The sequence below is a fragment of the Pipistrellus kuhlii genome, unplaced genomic scaffold (assembly GCF_014108245.1).
Source record: "Pipistrellus kuhlii isolate mPipKuh1 unplaced genomic scaffold, mPipKuh1.p scaffold_m20_p_16, whole genome shotgun sequence".
Taxonomy (NCBI): Eukaryota; Metazoa; Chordata; class Mammalia; order Chiroptera; family Vespertilionidae; genus Pipistrellus; species Pipistrellus kuhlii.
In genome coordinates this window covers 2,255,321-2,277,115 of record NW_023425471.1, presented here as the reverse complement: position 1 = coordinate 2,277,115, position 21,795 = coordinate 2,255,321, and the positions used below count along the sequence as shown (strand labels likewise).

The following is a 21,795-nucleotide window of genomic DNA, read 5'->3' as shown; positions in this document are numbered from 1 at the left end:
TGCTTTTCCTAAGAGAAAGCCTGATGAAAGAAATCTCAACTGCGTTGTTGGACATGAAGTGGTTCTCAGGACTCAACATCTTGAAGTATTTAAATGTAAATAAATCATAAGAAGAATAATTATATTATCTCCTTTGTACTCTTGGATTTTAAAATGAAAGAAAATTATGTGGTAAAGTGGTCTGAGGTTTTCCTAAATAAGTAGAATTGCCATTAGTAGCTGTATTTCAGGTACACTAATCAAACCAGCCAAGGAATTGAAAACAAACAACTGTCCCTCAGATTCCCCATTTTCCTCAAACACACACTACTCTGCTCCTGTCTTCACACTCTTCTAACTACCCCTCCTCACATACCTAACCTTTTCTTCTTCTAACACTCCTTCTTCAGCTCTGTGTAGGACAGAACAACATGGAGGGAAATAATGTGTCTCAGTCGTGCTGCCCCAAAGAGACTTGGCATTAAGTCTTGTGCACAAATCTAAGCCCATAACACATCCCAATATGTGGATCTTTGAGGGGATTACTGTGGGGCAAGGACAGTGATTTTAGCAAACATACACATATTAAATCAGAGAGAAAAGTAATTATATTAATTACTTTCATATATTCCACAGGAAGAACTCCCCCCACTACTACCGCTAGTCCATTGGTTGTGCCCCTTTTAACTGTCTATAAGACAGGACTATCATGTTATATTATCTTCCTCTCTCTTCTCTCCTTTTGGAATTATCATGTATCTATTGGGATAATTTATCCAAAGTTTATGACTTTTTGATTTCCATTCTATCTTAAGTCTGATAAAGGAAGGCTTACTGAACTGGTCATGAATTTTGGAGCTGTCTGCTTGACTACTTGAGGGGTGGCTTTGCTCATAACTTGACTTTGTGCTGATTATCTTCCATATATTCATTCCCAGAGACACTCTCTTTTCTGTTCTGTTCTTTGCCATACCCTGGAAAGTTGATCTTCTAGGTTTTCATCATTGAGCCTGCCCTCTGACTTTTAGTTGTATTTGGCCAAGGAGGGGCTTCCACAAGAAAATGAAAAGCATGAGGTCAGACTAGTTATACCCTAGCCTCTTCCCTGCTAGGACAGCACAGATTAACTACATTGCTCCACAGAACTCATTCGGTGGCCTCTCTTATGTAGCCACTTCCTCTAGGTTCTGGTAACCACTCTCTTCCTTGCCTCTCAAGTCTACTCTTGATAGGCTCAGAGTATGATACTCTCCTTCTAGAGATTGGTTTTCCAAACCCTGCCATACCTGCCATACCTCACTGGAGTATGCCATTTATTTTCTTAGATAATATAGTATTCAACTTAGAAATTATATTTCAGATTTTAGTAAAGTGAGAACTGGAATTTAAAAGCTTAGATTTCTGCTTGGCTGGTGCAGTTCAGTGTATTGAGTGTACTTCCATTCACTAAGAGGTCATTGGTTTGATCCCTGGTCAGGGCACATGCCCACAAGCACATGCCTTGGTTATGGCTTGAACCCCAATAGGGAGCATGTAGGAGGCAACTGATCAATGTTTCTTTCTCATTGATGATTCTCTCTCTCTCCCTCCTCTCTTTCTAAAATCAATAAAAACATATTTAAAATCATAGATTTGTTTGAAAAATGTATAAATAAAGGGAGACATATACCATGCTTATTGATAAGAAGAATTAATATTATTAAAATGTCCATACTACTCAAAGCAATCTATAGATTCAATTCAAATACCAATAGCATTTTTCACAGAACTAGAACAAATAATATATATATAACCACAAAAGACCCTGAACCCTGAATAACCACAGCAATCTTGAGAAAGAAGAGCAAAGTTGGAGTTATTATGCTACCTGATATCAAACTATACTATCTACACTAATAAAAGAGAAACATGTGAATTGACCATACCTCTCCTACGCCCATAAGCCATGCCCACCAGGCCATCAGGAGCGAGTATGCAAATTAACCCAAACAAGATGACTGCAGCTATGGAGCAAGCAGGAGGATTGGGTTTCCCCAGCAGCGAAGGAAGCCAAGGGCCCTAGCAGGCTTGGTTCAGTGGATAGATCATCAGCCTGCGGGACTGAAGGGTCCCAGGTTCGATTCCAGCCAAGGGTACATGCCTGGGTTGTGGGCTCAATCCCCAGTAGGGGGTGTGCAGGAGGCAGCTGATCAATGATTCTCTCTCATCATTGATGTTTCTATCTCTCTCTTCTTCTCCCTCCCTCTCTGAAATCAATATACATATACCAAGGTTCCTGCCCACTCTGATCAGCCCTGGCCTCCTCTCAAGGCTACAAAGTTTCAATTATAGAAGATAAATAAGTCCCAACAAAAAATGTTCCATGGAGCTGGAGCTCAGCAGGAGGCTTGCATTGCCCCTGGTGATGCCCTGGCCTCCACTCAAGGATACAAAGTTTTAATTATAGAAGATAAATAAATCCCAGATACTAGGGCCTCTGCTTTATGAAAAGATACTCAATGTCACTAATTATCAGAGAAATATAAATTAAAACCAGGATAAGATATCACCTTGCACTTGCCAGAATGGCTAACATCAATAAACAGTTGTTGGTGAGGATGTGGTTAAAAGGAAATCCTCATGCACTATTGGTGGGAATGCATACTGGTGCAGCCAGTACGGACAACAGTATGGAGGTTGCTAGAAAAATTAAAAATGAAATGGCCTTATGACCCAGTGTTCCTACTTCTAGGTTTATATCCAAAGAAACCCAAAACACTATTTTGAAAGAATATATGCACTGCTATGTTAATTGCAGCATTATTTACAGTAGCCAAGATATGGAAACAATGCAAGTGCCCATCAACAGTCAAGTGGATAAAAAAGTGGTGGTACATATATGCAAAGGAATATTATTTGGCCATAAAAAAGGATGAAATCTTACCATTTGTGACACTATGAATGGATCTAAAGGGTATTATGCTAAGTGAACTAACTCAGAAGAAGACAAATACCATGTAATTTCACTTATATGTGGAATCTAAAGAACAAAGTAAATGAACAAAGTAGAAACAGATTAATAGATACAGAGAACAGATGGATGGTTATCAAAGAGGAGGGGTATTGGAGGACTGGGTGAAGAAGATGAAGGGATTAAGTATAAATTGGTAGTTACAAAATAGTCATGGGGATATAAAATACAGCATAGGGAATATATATGGCTAAACGACATTACAATGGAACAACTGGAACAACTGGTTGCATGATGAGCACTGACCACCAAGGGGCAGATGCTCAATGCAGGAGCTGCCTCCAGCCTGTAGGCCTTGATTGCCGATGGGGCCTGCTGGCCAACCTCCTAGTCCCTGCCCCACAGCTAGCAAACCCTGATTGGGGCTGGGCCCCCGGGCTGGGATAGGGAACAGGGGATAGGTGGCAGCTAACACAGCCCCTTTCTCAGAGGAGCTGAGGACTGGATCCCTCCTTGGGGCTGGTGGCCAACCTCCTGGGTCCCTCTCCCAATTCTCCCTACCTCTAGCCAGCAGGCCTAATTGGCCTGCCACCCACCCACTGTGGTGGGGTTGGCCCCTTCTCCCAGCCTGCATGTTGCAATCAGCAGATGTGGATGACAAAGGAAGAAGGAGGTGGGGAGGCAGGGAACCTGAAAGGCCCTGATCGCTGGCCAGGCCTAGGGACCCCACAGGTACATGAATGTGTGCACTGAGCCACTAGTATAGTAATAATATTGTAATAACTAAGTATGGAGCTACACGAGTACTGGAAATATGGGGGGGGAGGGCACTTGATAAAGTATATGATTGTCTAACCAATATGCTGCACACTTGAAACTAATACAAAATAATATTGAATATCAACTGTAACTGAAAAATAAAGGTAGCAACAAAAATTGTGATGAATATTCAGGTTCTTGATGTTCTAAATTCCCAATTTGATAGAGCTGCTTTGTAACATTAGTCAAATCATGTCATGGCAAGTCTTAGGTTCTTTGTCTCTAAAATCTGGTAAATGTAGTTCTTGTTTCATGAATAATAAAGCACATCTCTGTAAAGTTATATGGAAACACTAAATAATAAAGGGAATTCTATGTTCTTCCAATTTTCAAAAATATAAATTAAAACTTAAATTTCTGTTTACCACTATATGCTTAGCAAGTAGTAACATAGCACCTGCACATATTAATTGTTTACCAATTATTAAAGGAATAAGCAAATGTGTGTTTAGACTCAAATATAAAGATGTAAATATTTACATATAATATTTGTGCCCACATGTGCGCTACTTGACAAAAATGTACTCTATTGCTTTGACAGTGCATAGGCATGTAATTTATTTTTCCTCAAGAAAGTGGTTCGGAACCCCCTCCCATCAGAGAAAAAGATGCAATAGAAAACAAGACTTATCCAGTCATATCCGTGATAAATGCCTATTGAGTTTCCATATTTTGACTCAAGCCAGGATTCTCTTTTGCACTCTTGGATGAATATGTTAATAAAACGCAGCCACCATTTGGTATATTCATGCTCACAAGGGAATGTTGAGTGCATAAGCCAGGGCATGAGTCAGAGAGGGCCCAGCATCACTCTGGTACTTGCCCCATGACCACAATAGTTGGCTAGCCAGACTAGACTCCAAGAGGGTCACCTAGTGACTTTATTCTTAAACATCTTGCACACATAAGAGTACCACTTAGAGACCTATTCCTTTTGGTCATGCTCTTTCTTTAGTGGGTTTTGTGTGGCTAAATGTGTCTGCAATCAGTCACAAGTGTCCAGAGTAGCCCTCTCAAAAAAGAAGTCAATGAGCAAATGCTGCATGTCACCCTCAGGACTGCCTCTTTTAAGAGGTGCTAACTCCTAGGAGAACCCAGAGTGCTTCTAATGGCCTTGTTATTATGAGGTTAGGTCAACTATATTTTCATTTTTAAGACCCTATTCCAAATGTGTCTGATCTAACACACCAAGAAAAATATTCAACACCAGCAAGAAAAAAAACCCCACAAACTAATGACTTTTTGTCACTCTAAATTGGCTTGCCCCAGCTGGACACATCATAATATCCAGTCATTAAGGACTAATATATCCTGATATCTAAGCCATTATTTTTTTAATAAAGTTTTAGATTATCAGCAAAATGGGATAAATTGCCTTTCAGGATGGGGAGGAGCAACAAGCACTATAGAATTCAGGATAAATGTTCAGGCTCTTTCAATAATGAAAACTCAAGATATAAAGTCACCCAAAATCAACTAAGAAACAATACAATACAATACATTCTCAAAAACTAAGTTGAGGTTTCCCATTTCCAATGCTCTTAACCTTTTGTGTTGTAGAGACCACACGTTCTCTTAAAAATACTTATTCTAGCCAAAGCCGGTTTGTCTCAGTGGATAGAGCGTCGGCCTGCGGACAGAAGGGTCCCAGGTTCGATTCTGGTCAGGGGCATGTGCATTGGTTGCAGGCACATCCCCAGTGGGGGATGTGCAGGAGGCAGCTGGTCGGTGTATCTCTCTCATCAATGTTTCTAGCTCTCTATCTCTCTCCCTTCCTCTCTGTGAAAAATCAATAAAATATATTTTAAAAATATACTTATTCTAAAATAGGAAATAAATTCAGCATATTATTGCAACAACCCTTGCAACTGCAGTAACTGCACAAGAAAATACATCAGAAATGACAGTCATATATCTTCATGTAAATTTACGGTTCTTTCTAGGACCACATGAAATTAGTTCCATGTCTTTTTCTTTCTTCACTTAAAGAGTCCAAAAACAATGAGGGATTCGATTTGAAAGGATAATGATAAGTCCTTTCCATAAATGGCTCCCTCTTTCTTTCATATTTAGGATTAGAAATAGCCCTTTCATGTTGAAAATTTCCTCATCAAACTAACAAAGGGAGAACTAGCTGAGACTCGTTATCTATGTTCTTGTTACTATGTTTGAACTGTAAGATGCTAGAACTTTTCAAGATTTTAAAAAAAATCAAACAGTGCCCTGACTAATGTGGCTCAGTAGCTCCAGTATTGTCTCATGGACTGAAAGATTGCTGGTTTGATTCTAGTCAGGGCACATGCCTAGGTTGTGGGGCATCTATCAATGTTTCATATATATATCCCTCTCCATTCCTCTCTCTCTCTAAAATCAATAAAAACATTTTTAAAACATCAAACAATTAAAAAGACCCAATTGCCATGAAAGGTAAGCTTTGATAATATATAATCAGTGTTGGTTAAAAGGAGAAATGGAGGACTACTACTAATAATAATTCAAATTATTTAGATCTTCCTACTTCAAAACAAATCTATCAGATGCATAATCTCCTTTGATGTTCAGAACAACCCAAATGAGAAAAAAAGGCAAAAGAAAACCTGAGGTCAAAAGTGGCTGAGTCAGGACATGAACCTGGGGGTTTTGGATCTATGTCCAGGGCTTTTTCTACTATACCGTTCTGTCAGCACAGAATAAAAGACATATTCCATTAAGGTTAACTTATTGGAATATACTTTACTAGAGTGTGCTAGAATGCCGTGGATGCCTACTTCTTTAAAAAAAAATGTTTTTATTGATTTTTAGAGAGAGGAAGGGAGAGAAAGATAGAAACATAGATGAGAGGGAAACATTGATCTGCTGTCTCTCAAGCAACCCCCCACCCCCTCCCTCCACTAGGGATAGATCCCACAACTGGGCATGTGCATGTGACCTGAATCGAACCTGTGACCTCTTGGTTCATGGTTTGATGCTCAATCACTGAGCCACACCAGCCAGGAAAGATGCCTCTTTCTTGATACCACCTGTAATCCCAAACAGGGACCTTGTAGGCCTGTAGTATTGTAGTAGCCTACTATATACAAACATATTACTTGGTGTCCATCCAGAACACAAAATCTAAAATAAATTATGACAAAGTGGACTTCAGATATTTAAAAAAAATCTTCATAAATATCATCGCTAACAATATCATTCCCTTTGTTATCCACAGCCTTTCTTTTCAATAACCTTTTCTCCTCCTTTTATCTCCTGTTGTCTTATTCTAAAAGTAGAGGCCCAGTGCACAAAATTCATGCATAGGGTTGTGTGTCCCTCAGCCCAGCCTGCACCCTCTCCAATCTGGAACCCCTCGAGGGATGTCCGACTGCCCGTTTAGGCCTGATCCTGGTAGGGCAGTCGGACATCCCTCTCACAATCCAGGACTGCTGGCTCCCAAATGCTTGCCTGCCTGCCTTCCTGATTGCCCCTAACTGCTTCTACCTGCCAGCCTGATCACCCTCTAACCACTTCCCTGACAGCCTGATGGATGCCTAACTTCTCCCCTGTCAGACTGATTGCCCTTAACTGCCTTCCCCTGCAGGCCTGGCCACTCCAAACTGCCCTCCCATGCAGGCCTGGTCCCCCCCAATTGATCTCCTCTGCAGGCCTGGGTCCCCCCAACCCCCAACTGCTCTTCCTTTCAAGCCGGTTGCCCCCTACTTCCCTCTTCTGCCAGCCTGGTAACCCCTAAGTGCACCTCCATTGCAGGCCTGATCCCTCCCAACTGCCCTCCCCTGCTGGCCATCTTGTGGTGGCCATCTTGTGTCTACATGGGGGCAGCCATCTTTGACCAGATGGGAGCAGCCATCTTGTGTGTTGGAGTGACAGTCAATTTGCATATTATTCTTTTATTAGATAGGATTAGATAGGATAGAGGCCTGATGCATAGGTGGGGGCCAGCTGGTTTGCCTTGAATGGTGTTCCGGATCAGGGTGGGGGTTCCCTTGAGGTGTGGAGTGGCCTGAGTAAGGTGCCTGTGGTGGTTTGCAGGCCAGCCATGCCCCCGGGTGACCCAAGCGGAGGCTCTGGTATCTGGGGTTTATTTATCTTCTATAATTGAAACTTTGTAGCTATGAGCAGAAGCCACAGCAGGCCACGGTGGCAGGGAATCTTGGCTTCCTTGATTGCCTGGGAAACCCAAGCCTCCTGTTTGCTGCAGCTCTGTGGGTGCAGCCATCTTGGTTCGGTTAATTTGCATACTTCCTCCTGATTGGCTGGTGGTCATGGCTTGTTGGTGTAGCAGAGTGATGGTTGCTTTGCATATTACTCTTTTATTAGATAGATGGCTTTACCCTTTCAAGTGCCTGAACGTTATTGCTACTTTCTGTACTTAGGTCAAATACTTCTGATACATGAAAGCGTTTTACTCATTTTTAAAAATATATATATTTTTTACTGATTTTTTACAGAGGGGAAATGAGAGGGACAGAGAGCTAGAAACATGGATGAGAGAGAATCATCGACCAGCTGCCTCCTGCACAACCCCTACTGGGGATGTGCCCACAACCAATGTACATGCCCTTGACAGGAATCGAACCTGGGACTTTTCAGTCTGCAGACCAATGCTCTATCCACTGAGCCAAACCAGTTTTGGCAGCATTTTACTCTTCATATTAGTATGTGATGCCCACATCTACCAGGGTGATCAAAGAAATAGTCACACTATGTGGCTACATTGTCAGTGAGAAAATCACTCTTTCCAAGCATCCCTACTTGATGTACATTTGTGTTCAAGCTACGCCCTATAAGTATTGATAAGCACAGGATTTGAGTTTGAGGTTTACATGGCTACAGACAAGAGAATTTCCAAGGGGAGAAACCTGAAGACCTTTAGTTGTTCTAGAAGGGTACTTATTTCTACTTTTATCTGAAACACCTCTTGAGCTGATATCTCCTTGGGAAATGAAGGAAGCCATATTGCATGCAAATGTAGATTTTAATGTCACACATGACACTTTCAGATTTAGGTCTCCAGACATAGGATGAGGGGGGAGAATAGTATGCATGGCATGCACAAAGAAATGAAGTGAATAATTATTTCCTGGCCTTATCTTTTCAAGATCCTACTGCAAAACGAATGTGATAGTGAAATGTATTTATTCATATTGGGATAAAACTTAGGCTATAACTCCAAGTTAATTTAATTTTCAAAGCAAATCTCATTACAATAGATAAAGGCTTTGTTTCAAAGACAGAGAATTAGAACTAATGCATTTTGCTCTGGTTTGAGCATTTCATTTGGCTTCTTTAAAAGCTTAATGTTTAAAGTGGCATTTTCAAGATACAATAATACTGACAAAGGAATAGCTGATAGAATGATAGAATAACATCATTATAAATCAACTGACAATGAGATAAAACACCCAAGTGGGGAAAAAGACTCATCTGTTGGCATAAAATCGATATTTACCATAGTTTCAAAACCAGGCAGACATTGCTTGTGTTTTTATCTGAACTGAGGATTTTGAAAATTTATGTTTTAACAAGATCTGGCCCAGGTCTCTATGGATCTTATAGATGTAATGCAATTGGCAACTCTGACTCACGACTTTGTTTATACACTTATGCTTCACATCAGAAAAGCTATTTTCTCCCTATAGCTTCTAAGAATGGCTCTCAATTACAGACCTACGTCTGAATCATGTCTCAGCTTCCCTTTTCTAGCTTACGTCCAGTCCATCTTCCTTCTTGCATGTATCCCCATTATGACATCTTTCAGAGTCTATCAGGGACATTGAATAGACATGATATATTTTACTGACTTATAAGTATGAAGGAGACATGCCTTCCAATAAGAAAAATTATGCATATGCATTTCTTTCTCCCTTGCTAATGTATAGCAGCAAGGAAACAGAGAAATGTGCTATTATTTAGTAAGACTTCTAGAAAAGCCATTCCCTTTGCCTCAGCAGCCCATATCTGGCTCTTGCTTTTATTCTTGTGGCCAAATATTGCACTTGTGTCTTATTAATTATGATCATTATCTCTTCTTCTTCTTCTTCTTCTTCTTCTTCTTCTTCTTCTTCTTCTTCTTCTTCTTCTTCTTCTTCTTCTTCTTCTTCTTTATAAATAATAACACTTCACTGCCCTCTCAGATGTGGTGTACAGGTGGGTAGATAAAACATAAGTATGCTAAAGAACCATATTAAACATAAAGTGTTGTGGGAACATTAAGGTGGGATAATTATTTTTGTCTAAAATAATGAGGAATGTTCTATATACAGGAAAAGCCAAGATCCTAAAAGTAATGAGAATTGTGGGAACTGTTAGGTAATTGTTGTTATAACTTGTCTGTGTAAATAAAATTTATGAAAGAGTATCAGGGTTCATTGAAATGGGTATATAAAGGGAGAGGGAGACAAAACTCAGTGAAGTCCATTAATAATAGAGTCTTAAATTATATCCACACATTTCCCTCTTATAAGTCTTTAAATATCCTGTGTCCAGGTCTTCAAGTAGTGGATAGATCTCAAAATATGGTCATACTTTGCTATACTTGATATTCCCCTTATTTATTTATCATTTAGAATAATGAGAACTGTCACTTCAAAAGGGTGACATCCCCAGAAGAACCAGAAAAAAAGCTTTCATTTGGAAATGATTGTTCATTCTATATGGTTACTTAAAATAGCAACATGGATTTTTATTACTCTCTGTACTTCTATTTCCTTTTGAAGAATTAGTACTAGAAAATAATAATAACTGCTATTAAACAGGATGCTCATGAACTTGAAACAATTTTTCATCTCTGCACCTTCTTTGTAAAGCTTTCCATGAATAGCTTAATTGAAATCATCTTTTTATTTGTTGGAAACCTGTAGTATTTTATCTATACTTCCTAATGTTACTTAATTCTTAATTACTTTACTTCTGTATAATAATATATAGATTATATCATTATATTTTATAAATATTCATGTAACATCTAATCTCCTTACTGAAAATTTTTATGGTAGCACCCAAAACTGTGTCATCTTTCCACTTCTCAAAGCATGCAGGAGTTAGTATTTTGCATGTACAATAGTTCAAACTCCAGAGTTATTGAAGAGCTAAATGAATAAATGTATGAATGAGCAGTGCCATTGAAAGCTGATTCTTGACATGTTACTCATAGGATTTTGTTTCAGATATTGACTTCCAAAGCAATGATCACAAAATTAATATGAAATGGGATGAATATGAAAATTGTTTTCAGGAAAATCAAGCTTTGAACTTAGTTCTGTTGTCTCTTTTGGAAATACCCTATAAATAAAAAACACGTTTTGTTAAAATTCTAATATTTCTTTATGAAATGTGTCCTTAGCTGAGTATATTCAGGTATAGCATTTAAAGAATAAATAGAATTTAGAATTTAATTTTTATGCTCACATTTGCTAATAATAAAAATTAATCAAAATTCAAGGAAAGCAATCCAATTAAAGTGCTAATAAACAGAACCAAAGCAATGCATGGACTGTGACATAACATCAAGAATATTATAGGTTTCTCCTCTTATAAAATATTATAAACATTTCACAATGTATTAAACTATAAGATAAAATGCAGTTGTCATTTAAAATATATATTAAAAAATTAAAGCATTTAAAATATGTATTTAAAATGTAAAACATTAACAATAATCCAATTATTAGTGATTGGTTCTTGTTACAATACTTTTCTGATTCAGAATAAAAATAAACCAAATAGTTAAAAATAATTTCTTCAGACTATTAATTAATTTTTGTAATGTTCAACAATATCAATTTTTTCTGTTTGTTTCTAATTGAACCAAGAAAGTATTGTCTTTGGCATGTGCACTTTATAATTCTGTTATCTTCTATGTTAATTTCAGATATGTCAAATAAATAATTAGAATGTTGAAACAAGAGGAAATCAAAATTTTCTGATGTGGTATTAGAGCCTCTTCTCACAATATTAATATTTAAAAATGAGAGAGGCCTGAAATGTGTAAAATGGCATGTTTTACACTGAGATTTAATCTTTACTTTGGGAATAGATATTTAAAACCCAAACCAAGGATTTTGGTGTAACAATTGAATTCTGAGTCCTGATAGGCATTCATACAAGTGAGGCCCATCATTTGCTCTTGTATTCATTTCCAATCACTCTCTTACTTAAGAGAAAAGAGAAAATGTGGCAATAATCTCTGACATTAGTCTTCTTTGTGAAATAGAGCACAAATGAAAGTTTTCAAAAGTTGCAAGCAACATGTAAAATTTAAGCTGCTAACAAAGACTAGTTCAAAAGAATCCCAAATTGAAATGAATGCTATACTTGTTTCCATTTTATAATAAAAAGACCTGAAAACTTTTTAAAGAATATTTAAATGTCTAGATTTCCCACAGGCTTAACATAAGTTTAAGTAAAACGTACCTTTAAAATTTGGTCTGATTCTTGCATCATATCCTGATGTCTTTCCCATTAATTTGTCCAAGAAATCTGAAGGAGATAGGGTCTGCGAAGGTTGTTTTCCAGACCTGGAGTCATGGTCTTTGCAGAAAGCAGCCCTAAACATATCATTGAATATTTTAGCAATAATTCCATTCTCATCGCCTAAGAACTAATACTCAGATAATGTTTCACATGTTTTGTAAATGTATTTGATATGTTACTAAGAAGAAAATAAATGGCAAACTCTTTGGTCAACTTCTGGTCTAGAGTTAACTTTAAATGATGAGAGGTACAAATTCTGAGTCATATCTCCTAAGTTTTCAAACTACAGCCATACATAAGATGTTTAAGATGAAACAACATGCAGAGTTTTAGAGTGTAGGTTTTATGGACATATTGTTAAGGACATTTCTTTCTAGAGTCAACAGAGAAATGAAGATGATAACTTCTAAAATGTAGGTGTTTGTCTTAAAATCATTTCCTCGTGCATTTCAAAAAATTTTCCTAGTATTTTAGCCCTTAAAATAAGTCCTCTACTTTTTTATAAGAAATATAGGCAGAACAAAGTAAGCATGAACTAATTATCTCATTGCTTATTTTCTCACCTGCTAGATTCTATTCCAGCTATCAACTATTAATACTTTTCATTGCGATGTCTAAAAGCAAATCTTCACTTGGAAATTTAACTTCATTCTAAAATAGGTCAACAACGAGCTTGCCTGTATTTCTATTGTATCAGTTGTTATTTATACATAAGCATTTAAATTGTTGACTGGAATAAAGTATTCATAGAAAAAAACTTTTAAATTATTTTCTCTTGAATGAAAAAAACTTTTAAATTATTTTCTCTTGAATAAAAAATACTGAATGTTGGTTGGAAATTTTTTATTTCCTTAAAGGGCTCATAAAAAGAGCACATTTATTTTATAGTGAAAATGAATTATTTCACAATATATAGTGGTGACTGAATGTTGATTTCTACCCTGAAGAAATTCTACAAGCTTTGTTTTCAATAATATAATAGTCTTGTTAATTTTATAACTAAAAAAATTACCACATTTTTTCCAGTTTTTCAAAGAAGTAATATTAACTATAAGTGCAAAGATGATGCAAACATTTGGTAGGAGTTAAAAAATTGATATGATCATCTAGAAATACTCACATTCCCATATGCAGATCATCTGATTAATCAAGTACTATTTGATTATGATAGTGGTGGTAGTGGTGAAGGTGAAGGTGAAGATGATGATGATGATGGTGATGATGATGATGATGATTCTAATAAAACCCAGCCTACAGTTTTTCTTAATCATAGTAGGAGGTGTGAACCTGAAAGGAACGTAGTGGGTTTTCCCAGTACTCAGAGCATTGCTGCTATATGTTTCATTTCTCTTGGTTCTGTGAAAAAATACCATAAAATTTGGTGAAAATTAAATGAAGAGTTCTGTACTTTGTTGTATGAACATCTCCTATCTATCTTTCATTAGGTTGGCTATTTTACTTATTGGTAATAATCTGATATTTTGAAGTATCAATTGATTTGACAATTTTTAAATTAGGTAGAAAATGCAAGCATGCAAATAATGATTTCTCAATTATTTTAATTATTCATAGTCTATTTCACATGCATACATAAATACAAAGATGTCATTTTAATTACATTTTGGTAGGCAATCAATTTCGACTATACCGAACAGTAGAATATAGTGGCAAAATGTGATTTGAAATGTTACTGATGTTTCAAGAAATTTCCTGAATTGTAGTCCTCATAGTATGCATCTAGTTGCTGAAATATAATAGAAGTCCCAAGTTGGTTAAGAATTAAGGTTTTTTAATATCTCATATAAAATAAGCATGATCTTGGTAAATTTATCCAAGCACTTCCAGCATATGAAAAGTATTGCATTCAATAATCCTTTTAAATGACTTCCAGAATTTGAAAGCAAAAAAAAAAAAAAAAAAAAATTCACCATCATATAGAAATTTAAAGAGCATGCAACTCATCAGACTACTTTAATATCACATTGGCTGTGAAAATATGTTGAAATGCATAGAGTGGGGTTATATATCATAAAACTTGCCTTTGTGAAAATTTACACCCCTCCCATCAAAATTAATCTTTTTAAAAGAACAAAAGAAATCTAACTCCCTCCCATAAAATTAAAATAATATGATCTGGGGCATAGGAAATTGAGAAAAACTGTATGACATGTTATCTTTCAAACAGTTCTCATGTGGAAAATATCAACATGCAAAGTCTTTTCACCTACCTGAAGTGGCTTGTCTCTAAGAAAAATGCAAACAAGGTTGTCAAAATGTTCACTAGCTGCCGGTTCATTCCTGTTTCTGCGATCTTGTGGAAAACAGCCCCGAAATGATTCCAGTGAGAAGCTAGGACAAAGTATCTGTCTATTGTCCAGATTCAAAACCTGGCAGGGATCTAGTTTCCTTGAAAATCAGAAAGAGATTGGGGTTTGTATAGTTTGCTGAGAAAAAACAAAAAGTGCCAGTACTAAGCATCGTGCTCAGGTTAGACTGGACTCGGGACCATCAGTGAACCCAGAGAAGACAAAGCCTCAGAACTGATGATCCCCCCAGCTGCTCCCCCTAAATAATAAAAATGCCGCTACCTTAATCGCATCACCAGGCAAAGGGGGCTGGTGACAGTGCCATGCTGAAGTCTGGTTGCCGCGGCTTTTAAGTCCTTTCTGTGGAGTGAATCCCCTTTCTCTAGCAAAGGTTCTCTTTGTCAAAGAAGTTGTAAATGAGGGAGACGAAAGGACTCTGCGGGCTGGAGTGGGGAGAGAGGAGAGGGCAAAAACGCTGAGCTCCTGTGCTGGAATGAGGGCTACAGAAAGACAGGGAGATGTGCTCTTCCCCAGCCTATAAATTTCAGCACTAGGACAGCTGCTAGCTCTGAAGTGCGCATGTTTCCTTTCTCAGGCGCTTGGGGCGGGGGTCGGGGAGAGGCATTCTGGAGGGGACATGCCTGTCATTCAGAGGCAGAGAGTGACTGCCCGCTCAGCTCAGGGGTGCTGAAGGGGGCGCGATGACAGCCAAGGAAGAGCAGAGGTCAGGGGAGACACTGGGTGAGGGAGAGGAGGGTCTGAGCTCCTGGCAATGCTAGTCTGCCAGTGGGTGGGCGGGACAGGAGTTGGAAGCAGAGAAGGGAATGAGGTCTAGGCGTGGGCAAAGGAAATCGGGGAAGCACCAGACAGGATGTGGAGTACGGAAATTATAATAGGGGAGTGGGTTGCCCACTCTTGACGAGTAGAAGCTGGGAGCAAAGGGGAGTCCTGTGCTGGAGAGCAGGGGATATTTCCGTGGCACAGAGAAACCCTTGTGCGGGAAGAGATACGTGGGGATTGCTGAATTAATTGAGAAGCCCTTTATGCCTTTCTCACCCCTGGAGTGTTTTCGTTTGATTTTAGCCGCCTGTTCCCAAAGTATCTCTTTACCTCTCTGCTAGGGAAAACCCCTTCCGCGAGTTCTCTTCAGTGGCTCCAAATCCTTGGGCATCCTCTTGAAGTTTCGGATTTCTAGAAGAGAAAATACAGCGGGCCAGAAGGGGGCAGTAGCAATCTTTTCCTGCCCTGGTTAAAGGTTAGAGTAAGGCTCCGAGTCAGAAATGGAGCAAGAAAGGGGGAGTCTGTGGGTGGTTTCCTCTGCCCATTCCAGATGTTAATCCCTAGGGAGGGTCATGTCACATAGTGACGTTCTTCGAAATTGGCTCAAGAGTCAGAAAAAAGCATGACAGGCAATCTTGCTATTTCAAATTAAAATTACAAATATTATTAATAATAAAAGAGGAAAGGTAAATAGCTCAGTGCAAGTAATTAGCAGCTTCTGGGAAGGGGAACTGAAAAATGCATGTTTAACCACGAGCTGAGTGAACAAGCTACTTGTTGTCGGTAAAGTTACGTTGTTAGTCATGTTGGCACTCCACTGCAGGTCTTAAAAGAATATGGTTAATGTTTAGTCCATAAAGGATGAATCTCCCAAGGATCTGTTTGAATTTCATAGCAGAGTAACCAAGAATTTCATATTTTTCAAAAGTAGAAAAAGTTTACGAGAAGAAATTGTGAGTTCTTTTCACCTTTTCATGTTAATATAAATCACTAAGATTCTCGTTGAAATGCAGTTTCTGATCTAGTAGGTCTGAGGTGGCGGTTTGAGATGCTGCGTTTCTAACAAGTTCCTAGCTGAGGCTGATGCAACTGGTCCACTGATCACACTTTGAGGAGCAACGGACTGTACACACCTTTATTGGATTTCTATCCCACCAAGCCAGTGAAAATATAGGAACTTCTCCTTAATGAAAAGCAGCAGCGCCCAAGCATTCTGCTTACATACAAAATCAATTCTTTGCGATGTCTTCTCTTAACTCTCAAAGCCCAGAAAAAGTGATTCAATTAAAAGGAAGACAGTGTAGTGTAGTGTGAGACATCTCTGGACTGCACCTTCAAATCTGGTCACTTCCAAATTCACCCACAAGAAAGCTCTAGACCTGATTTTATCCCTGCAGTCCTGACCCAAAAAATAAAATGAATTCCAGATGGTGCTATGGGAAAAACCACACAAGATTTTTATGCTCAAGATGCTTTCCAAAAGTAATATATATTACACATACATACACACACACACTGATAATCACTAGTATACAATATTATGCTCATCCATAACTTCCAATATCCTTTTTTATAGATGATATACAAATATGTATTTCTATAATGTAAAAGTAGAAGAAAATAATTTGTCCCAAATTGACTTGAGGTTGTAATGCTGCTCAAAGTAATTAGTCTTTGCAAATAATTTCTTTCAATAGCAATCTGGCTATTAACCAGGAGAAGGGTGAGTAGAGAAACCTGTGACAAAGGGACACTCTGGCTAACAACATGAAATTAACTATTTTAGAGTTGGCATAACTTCAGAGAGGATCTAGTCTAACCTCCTCATTTTACTTCTCAGCTCTCCTCCATTTGGATTCCAGCTCTGTAAAACCACAGAAATAGCTCTCACTGAGTCTGTCACTGAGTTCCATGTAACTAAAACTAAAGGATATTTTTTGTTGTCATCTTACTTGACAGTTCCATGACTGTGATCACCTCGGTCTTTTTTCACTTTTTTCAAGTTTTATTTTATTGTGGTAAGAACATTTAACATGATACCTACTTTCTCAACAGATTTTTAAGTGTACACTATTGTTAATGATGGGCACAATATCATGCAGTGGGTCTCTAGAGCGTATTCATCTTGCACCACTGAAATTTTATACCTTTTGATTAATAGCTCCCTCCCTTCAGACCCTAGCAGCCAGCACTCTGCTCTCAAAGTACTTTCCTCCCTTGACTCTGTGACACAGTGAACTCATGGCTTGCCTCTTGTTCTATCTCTTGGCAGACATATCCTTTTCTACCTGGCTTATGAAAGTTGGATTTCCTAAAGGCTGTATTCTGGGCCCTTTCTTATATTACACTCACTAGTATACAATATTATGCCCCATCCATAACTTCCAATATACTTTTATATATTTGATATACAAATATGTATTTCTATCCAGACCTGTACATCCAACTGTTCCCTATACAATTCCTGCTGAATGTGTCAAAAGCTCATTAAACTCCACATTTCAAAATCAAACCTTTAATATTTCATCCAAATAATGTTTCTATTCTACTGTGCCTGTTTCATTGTTGCCAGCTAAAACCCAAGGCATCGTCTCTAAGACTCCCTTTCCATCATCCACCATATTCAGTTCTTCACCTAGCCCTATTGAATTTATCCCTAAAATATTTACAAGCTCTGTCTATTCTTTCCATCTCAACCACTATGACTCCAGTTGACCTATCTTTATTTCTTGATTCTATTGCAGCAATAGCTTACTGATCTACCTGGACCAACAGCACATCGCCCTTCACCTCATTCTCTACATTGCAGCCAGAATGACTGTTCAAAAATCCAAACCTGATTATGTCACACCTCTTGATTAACATTATGACTTTCCAGTAATCTTTGGGTAGAACAAGAAAATGTAACATGACCTAAAAGCTCTATAAGGTCTGGCCTATGCTTACATTATCCTTCATCTCAACCCATACTCATCTCATTTCTTCCCCTCTAGCCACATTAGTCTCTTTTTAGTCCCTCGTGCTTGCCATGTTGCTTAATCCCATGGCATTCTCATGCCTCCCATTTTGTCTTGTTCACGTTAGCTTAGTTTTCAAATATCTGATCAAGTGTTATTTCCTCAAGAAGACTTTCCATGACCTGTGTGACTCTATAAACTCTCCCTATTATATGCTCTCTTAGTACTCAGCAACTCTGATTCAAAGAGCTGGTCATCATTGCATATACGCCGAGTGGCCAGATTATTATGGTCTCTGACCGTATAATAATCTGGCCACTCAGTGTATATCCTATATACTAAAAGGCCAATATGCAAAATGTTTCCTCAACCAGGAGTTCGACCAGCAGGCGGGCCAGCCAACTGCCCATCCCCTTCCCCCCGCCCCCCCCCCCCCACCGCTAGGCTGGCCAGACCCCACCCATGCACGAATTCATGCGTGGCCAGATTATTATGTGTTCAGAGATCATAATAATCTGGCCACTCGGTATATACATGTGTATGATTAATTGCTTAGATAATGAGCTTTATAATGGACAGGACAACATTTGTTTTGGTCCACTATTGCATCCCCATGCATTCAATGATAATGACAATAATCATAATAATCAATGCTGATTAAGATACAATATTTAAAATGCACCCAGAAGTACTACTTAAATAAAACAATATACTTAAATATATGTAGTTATGTCAAAAATTCCTTGTGAGTAAATGAACAATTTAAGAACTATGGTTATTTGAAAAGAAACCAAACTCAGTGGCTCAGGAGTCTATAGCATGAGATGAAAATACAAGTAGGAGACTATGAATCTGATGTGCTTGATTCAGATTCCACCTCTAACATCAATCAATTACGTGAACTTGCACAAGTCGTTTAATCCCACTAAGTCTCATTTTTGTAATATGCAAAATACAGATAGTAATGTGATGGTAATATTGTTACATAAATATTTCTACATGGAATACTCTTAAAAGTCATGTTAAATCAGAGTTGAGGATGTGTTTTAAGCTCTTAATCTTAGTTCTTAACATCTATTGACTACTAAAATTCATGTTTTCATTTCATCCCTTGGACAAGTATACTTGCAAGTACAGTAAGTCTCAGAGCTTAGAAAGGTCATATTTGCAATGCAATAGGATCTCAAAGTAGAATCCACCTATGCTTCTAGTTCACCAAATTACAACTGATTGAGGCATGTGACATCCTTGCTTTTTACTCTTGTCAGATAAATGAGAAGATTCTGACCGATCCTATCTCTATATACAAAAGGCTAATATGCTAAGTATCCAACTCTCTGACCTATTACTATATTGCACACCGACCACCAGGGACAGATGCTCAATGCAGGGGCTGCTATGACATGCACTGGCTATTTACAGAGAAACTGCACCATGGATCTGGCACCCACAAAGCAACATTCAGCTTCTCCCAAGTGGAACACAGGCCTCGCCACCACCCCAGAGCTATTTTTCCAAGTCACTTAAAATCTACTATATGTCCACAACTATTTTTAATAGCTATGTTTATTACTCCTTTGCAGTATCAATTTTTTGATGACATTTTGCTTTCTATTTTGAATTCCACATACACATAAGTGACAGAAGGAAAGCCCATTATTAAGAGTCCCAAAGTCAATTTCTTCAGGGAAAGTGTTGAAATACTTCTAATATATCAACATCCTTTATCAGGTCTCCTCATGAAGTCTTATGGGTCTTCCTGCAGAGAGATGGTCATCCTAAAATATGGGCATTATTTCCCCACTTGAAAAGATAGAGATTAAGAAAGGACTTATTAATGTACCATGGACACCAACCAAGAAGTAGAGTTTGAGGCAAATCAGAGAGGGCAAGAAATTGTTTTACCAAATCTTTGTTTGAGGATGCTTCCTCACAGAGAACAATAGAGCTAAAATGTACCTTTTGAATTTTAGGAAAAAGTCTCCTGTCCCAAACAGATACTCTTCTCACTGTAGGGCTCACGTTTAGATTTTTGGTTAATAAAACCCTCTAACATGAGGATGTGTGATGATTATGGTATTTGTTAAAACATGTCGCTTGTGAAATTAATAATTAGTGTTTGTCCTTATTTACTATAATCTCTTAGGGATCAGGTAGAGAGTCCATCTCTTAAATCTGAGATCTCTCAGCTACCACTGCAGAGTCAACAAATGGCTTTCAACTTTCATGGCCACCCACTGATTCATATATCCATTACCTCCCTTGCAACCTTTGTATTTGAAATGAAAGGCACACTATAGAGCCCACTCTGTTGTGTCAAATAAGTTGCCAGGAGGACAGGAATTTGAAAAGAAAGAATGAAAATGAAGCATAGCTCCTGCATGTTCATCTGTGCAGGCTGCTACAAGTGCTAGTAGTAATGGATTTAAGGCTATTTTCAATGGCCAGCATTGTCCACAGAGCAAGCATGCCTAAAGAGCTGATGTCATCCTCCATGTATTCACTTTCATTTTTTGAAACCAATTTGATTCTTTCTTCTTTATTTTATGGAATGAATAAAAATGCTCAGCATCCAGAGAGGTAAGCTCCAAGGCCATGAAGTCTAAAATATGAAATCGTTGCTCTTCCAAGTTCCATGCAGACAATTGGATGTCTGTCCAAAGCATTTTTGGATTAAATTACGGAGAAGTCAGAAAACTCATTTTAGGATTGGACCTCTTCTGCTTATTAGTGTTCAATGCTCACAGACCACATATGTGTGCAGTAATTGAAAAAAATTCTATTTCCAGCAATGATTCATAAATTGATTGCTTCTGTATTGACTATTGTGAGAAATGCAGCATTTCTTTTTATAAACATCAGGTGCTAAACATTAATGTTGAGGGTAAAGCAAATGTAATACCATTGGAATGTATTAGAAAGCTTCCTCTGCTATAATTCTAAAATGAAAATAATGAATCACAATAAGATTTATTGTTGTGTATCACTCTTCTTAGAATCTCCTAGGTTTGGTTCTGCAACTGATGTGAAAACTGCCTTGGCATCACCTTCATTATTATACTCTTGCTAAAAATTTCTTTTGGAGAGTCCTCAGGGATTAAAGTTTTACTATTTACTTAAATAATATTTTTCTCCCTTCCCATAAAATGCCTCTTCTTGGTTCACAGATGGGTGAAAAGAAGCTGATTTTGAAAAAAAATGAATTATTTTAACTTGAAAAATGGCAAGAGTTGTGAGTGCCCTTTGGGAAAACCCCCATGCTTCATAACCTGCCCAGCCTAACATCATCCTGCCCTCACTCCAACCTTAACCAAGTCTGTCTCCATTATAGAACTAATCTCAGAGTTGCTTTCAAAGAAGAGGATTGCCCAAAATTGTCAAATTAATAACACTTGAAACTTATATAATGTTATTTTATCAACTAGAGGCTCGGTGCACAAATTCATGTACAGGTGGAGTCCCTCAGCCAGCCTCATCGGGGCCATCTGGCCGGGGGTGGAGGTGGGGGGGGGGGGTACTGTGGGAGATTGACTAG

The 21,795-nt window shown here is 38.1% G+C and overlaps 1 protein-coding gene across 1 annotated transcript in view; it reads right to left on the bottom strand.

The window, feature by feature from the left end:
- The window catches only part of GLRA2 (glycine receptor alpha 2), a 154,601-nt gene extending 139,402 nt beyond the window's left edge, over nucleotides 1–15,199 (bottom strand). Inside the window, exons 1-3 of the mRNA XM_045582286.1 lie at nucleotides 14,806–15,199; nucleotides 14,446–14,623; nucleotides 12,158–12,291 (exon numbers count right to left, since the gene is read on the bottom strand). Coding sequence (XP_045438242.1) covers nucleotides 12,158–12,291; nucleotides 14,446–14,513 — 202 coding nt within the window. The 5' untranslated portion in view covers nucleotides 14,514–14,623; nucleotides 14,806–15,199. The remainder of the gene's footprint in view (nucleotides 1–12,157; nucleotides 12,292–14,445; nucleotides 14,624–14,805) is intronic.
- Between the last annotated feature and the right edge of the window lie 6,596 nt (nucleotides 15,200–21,795).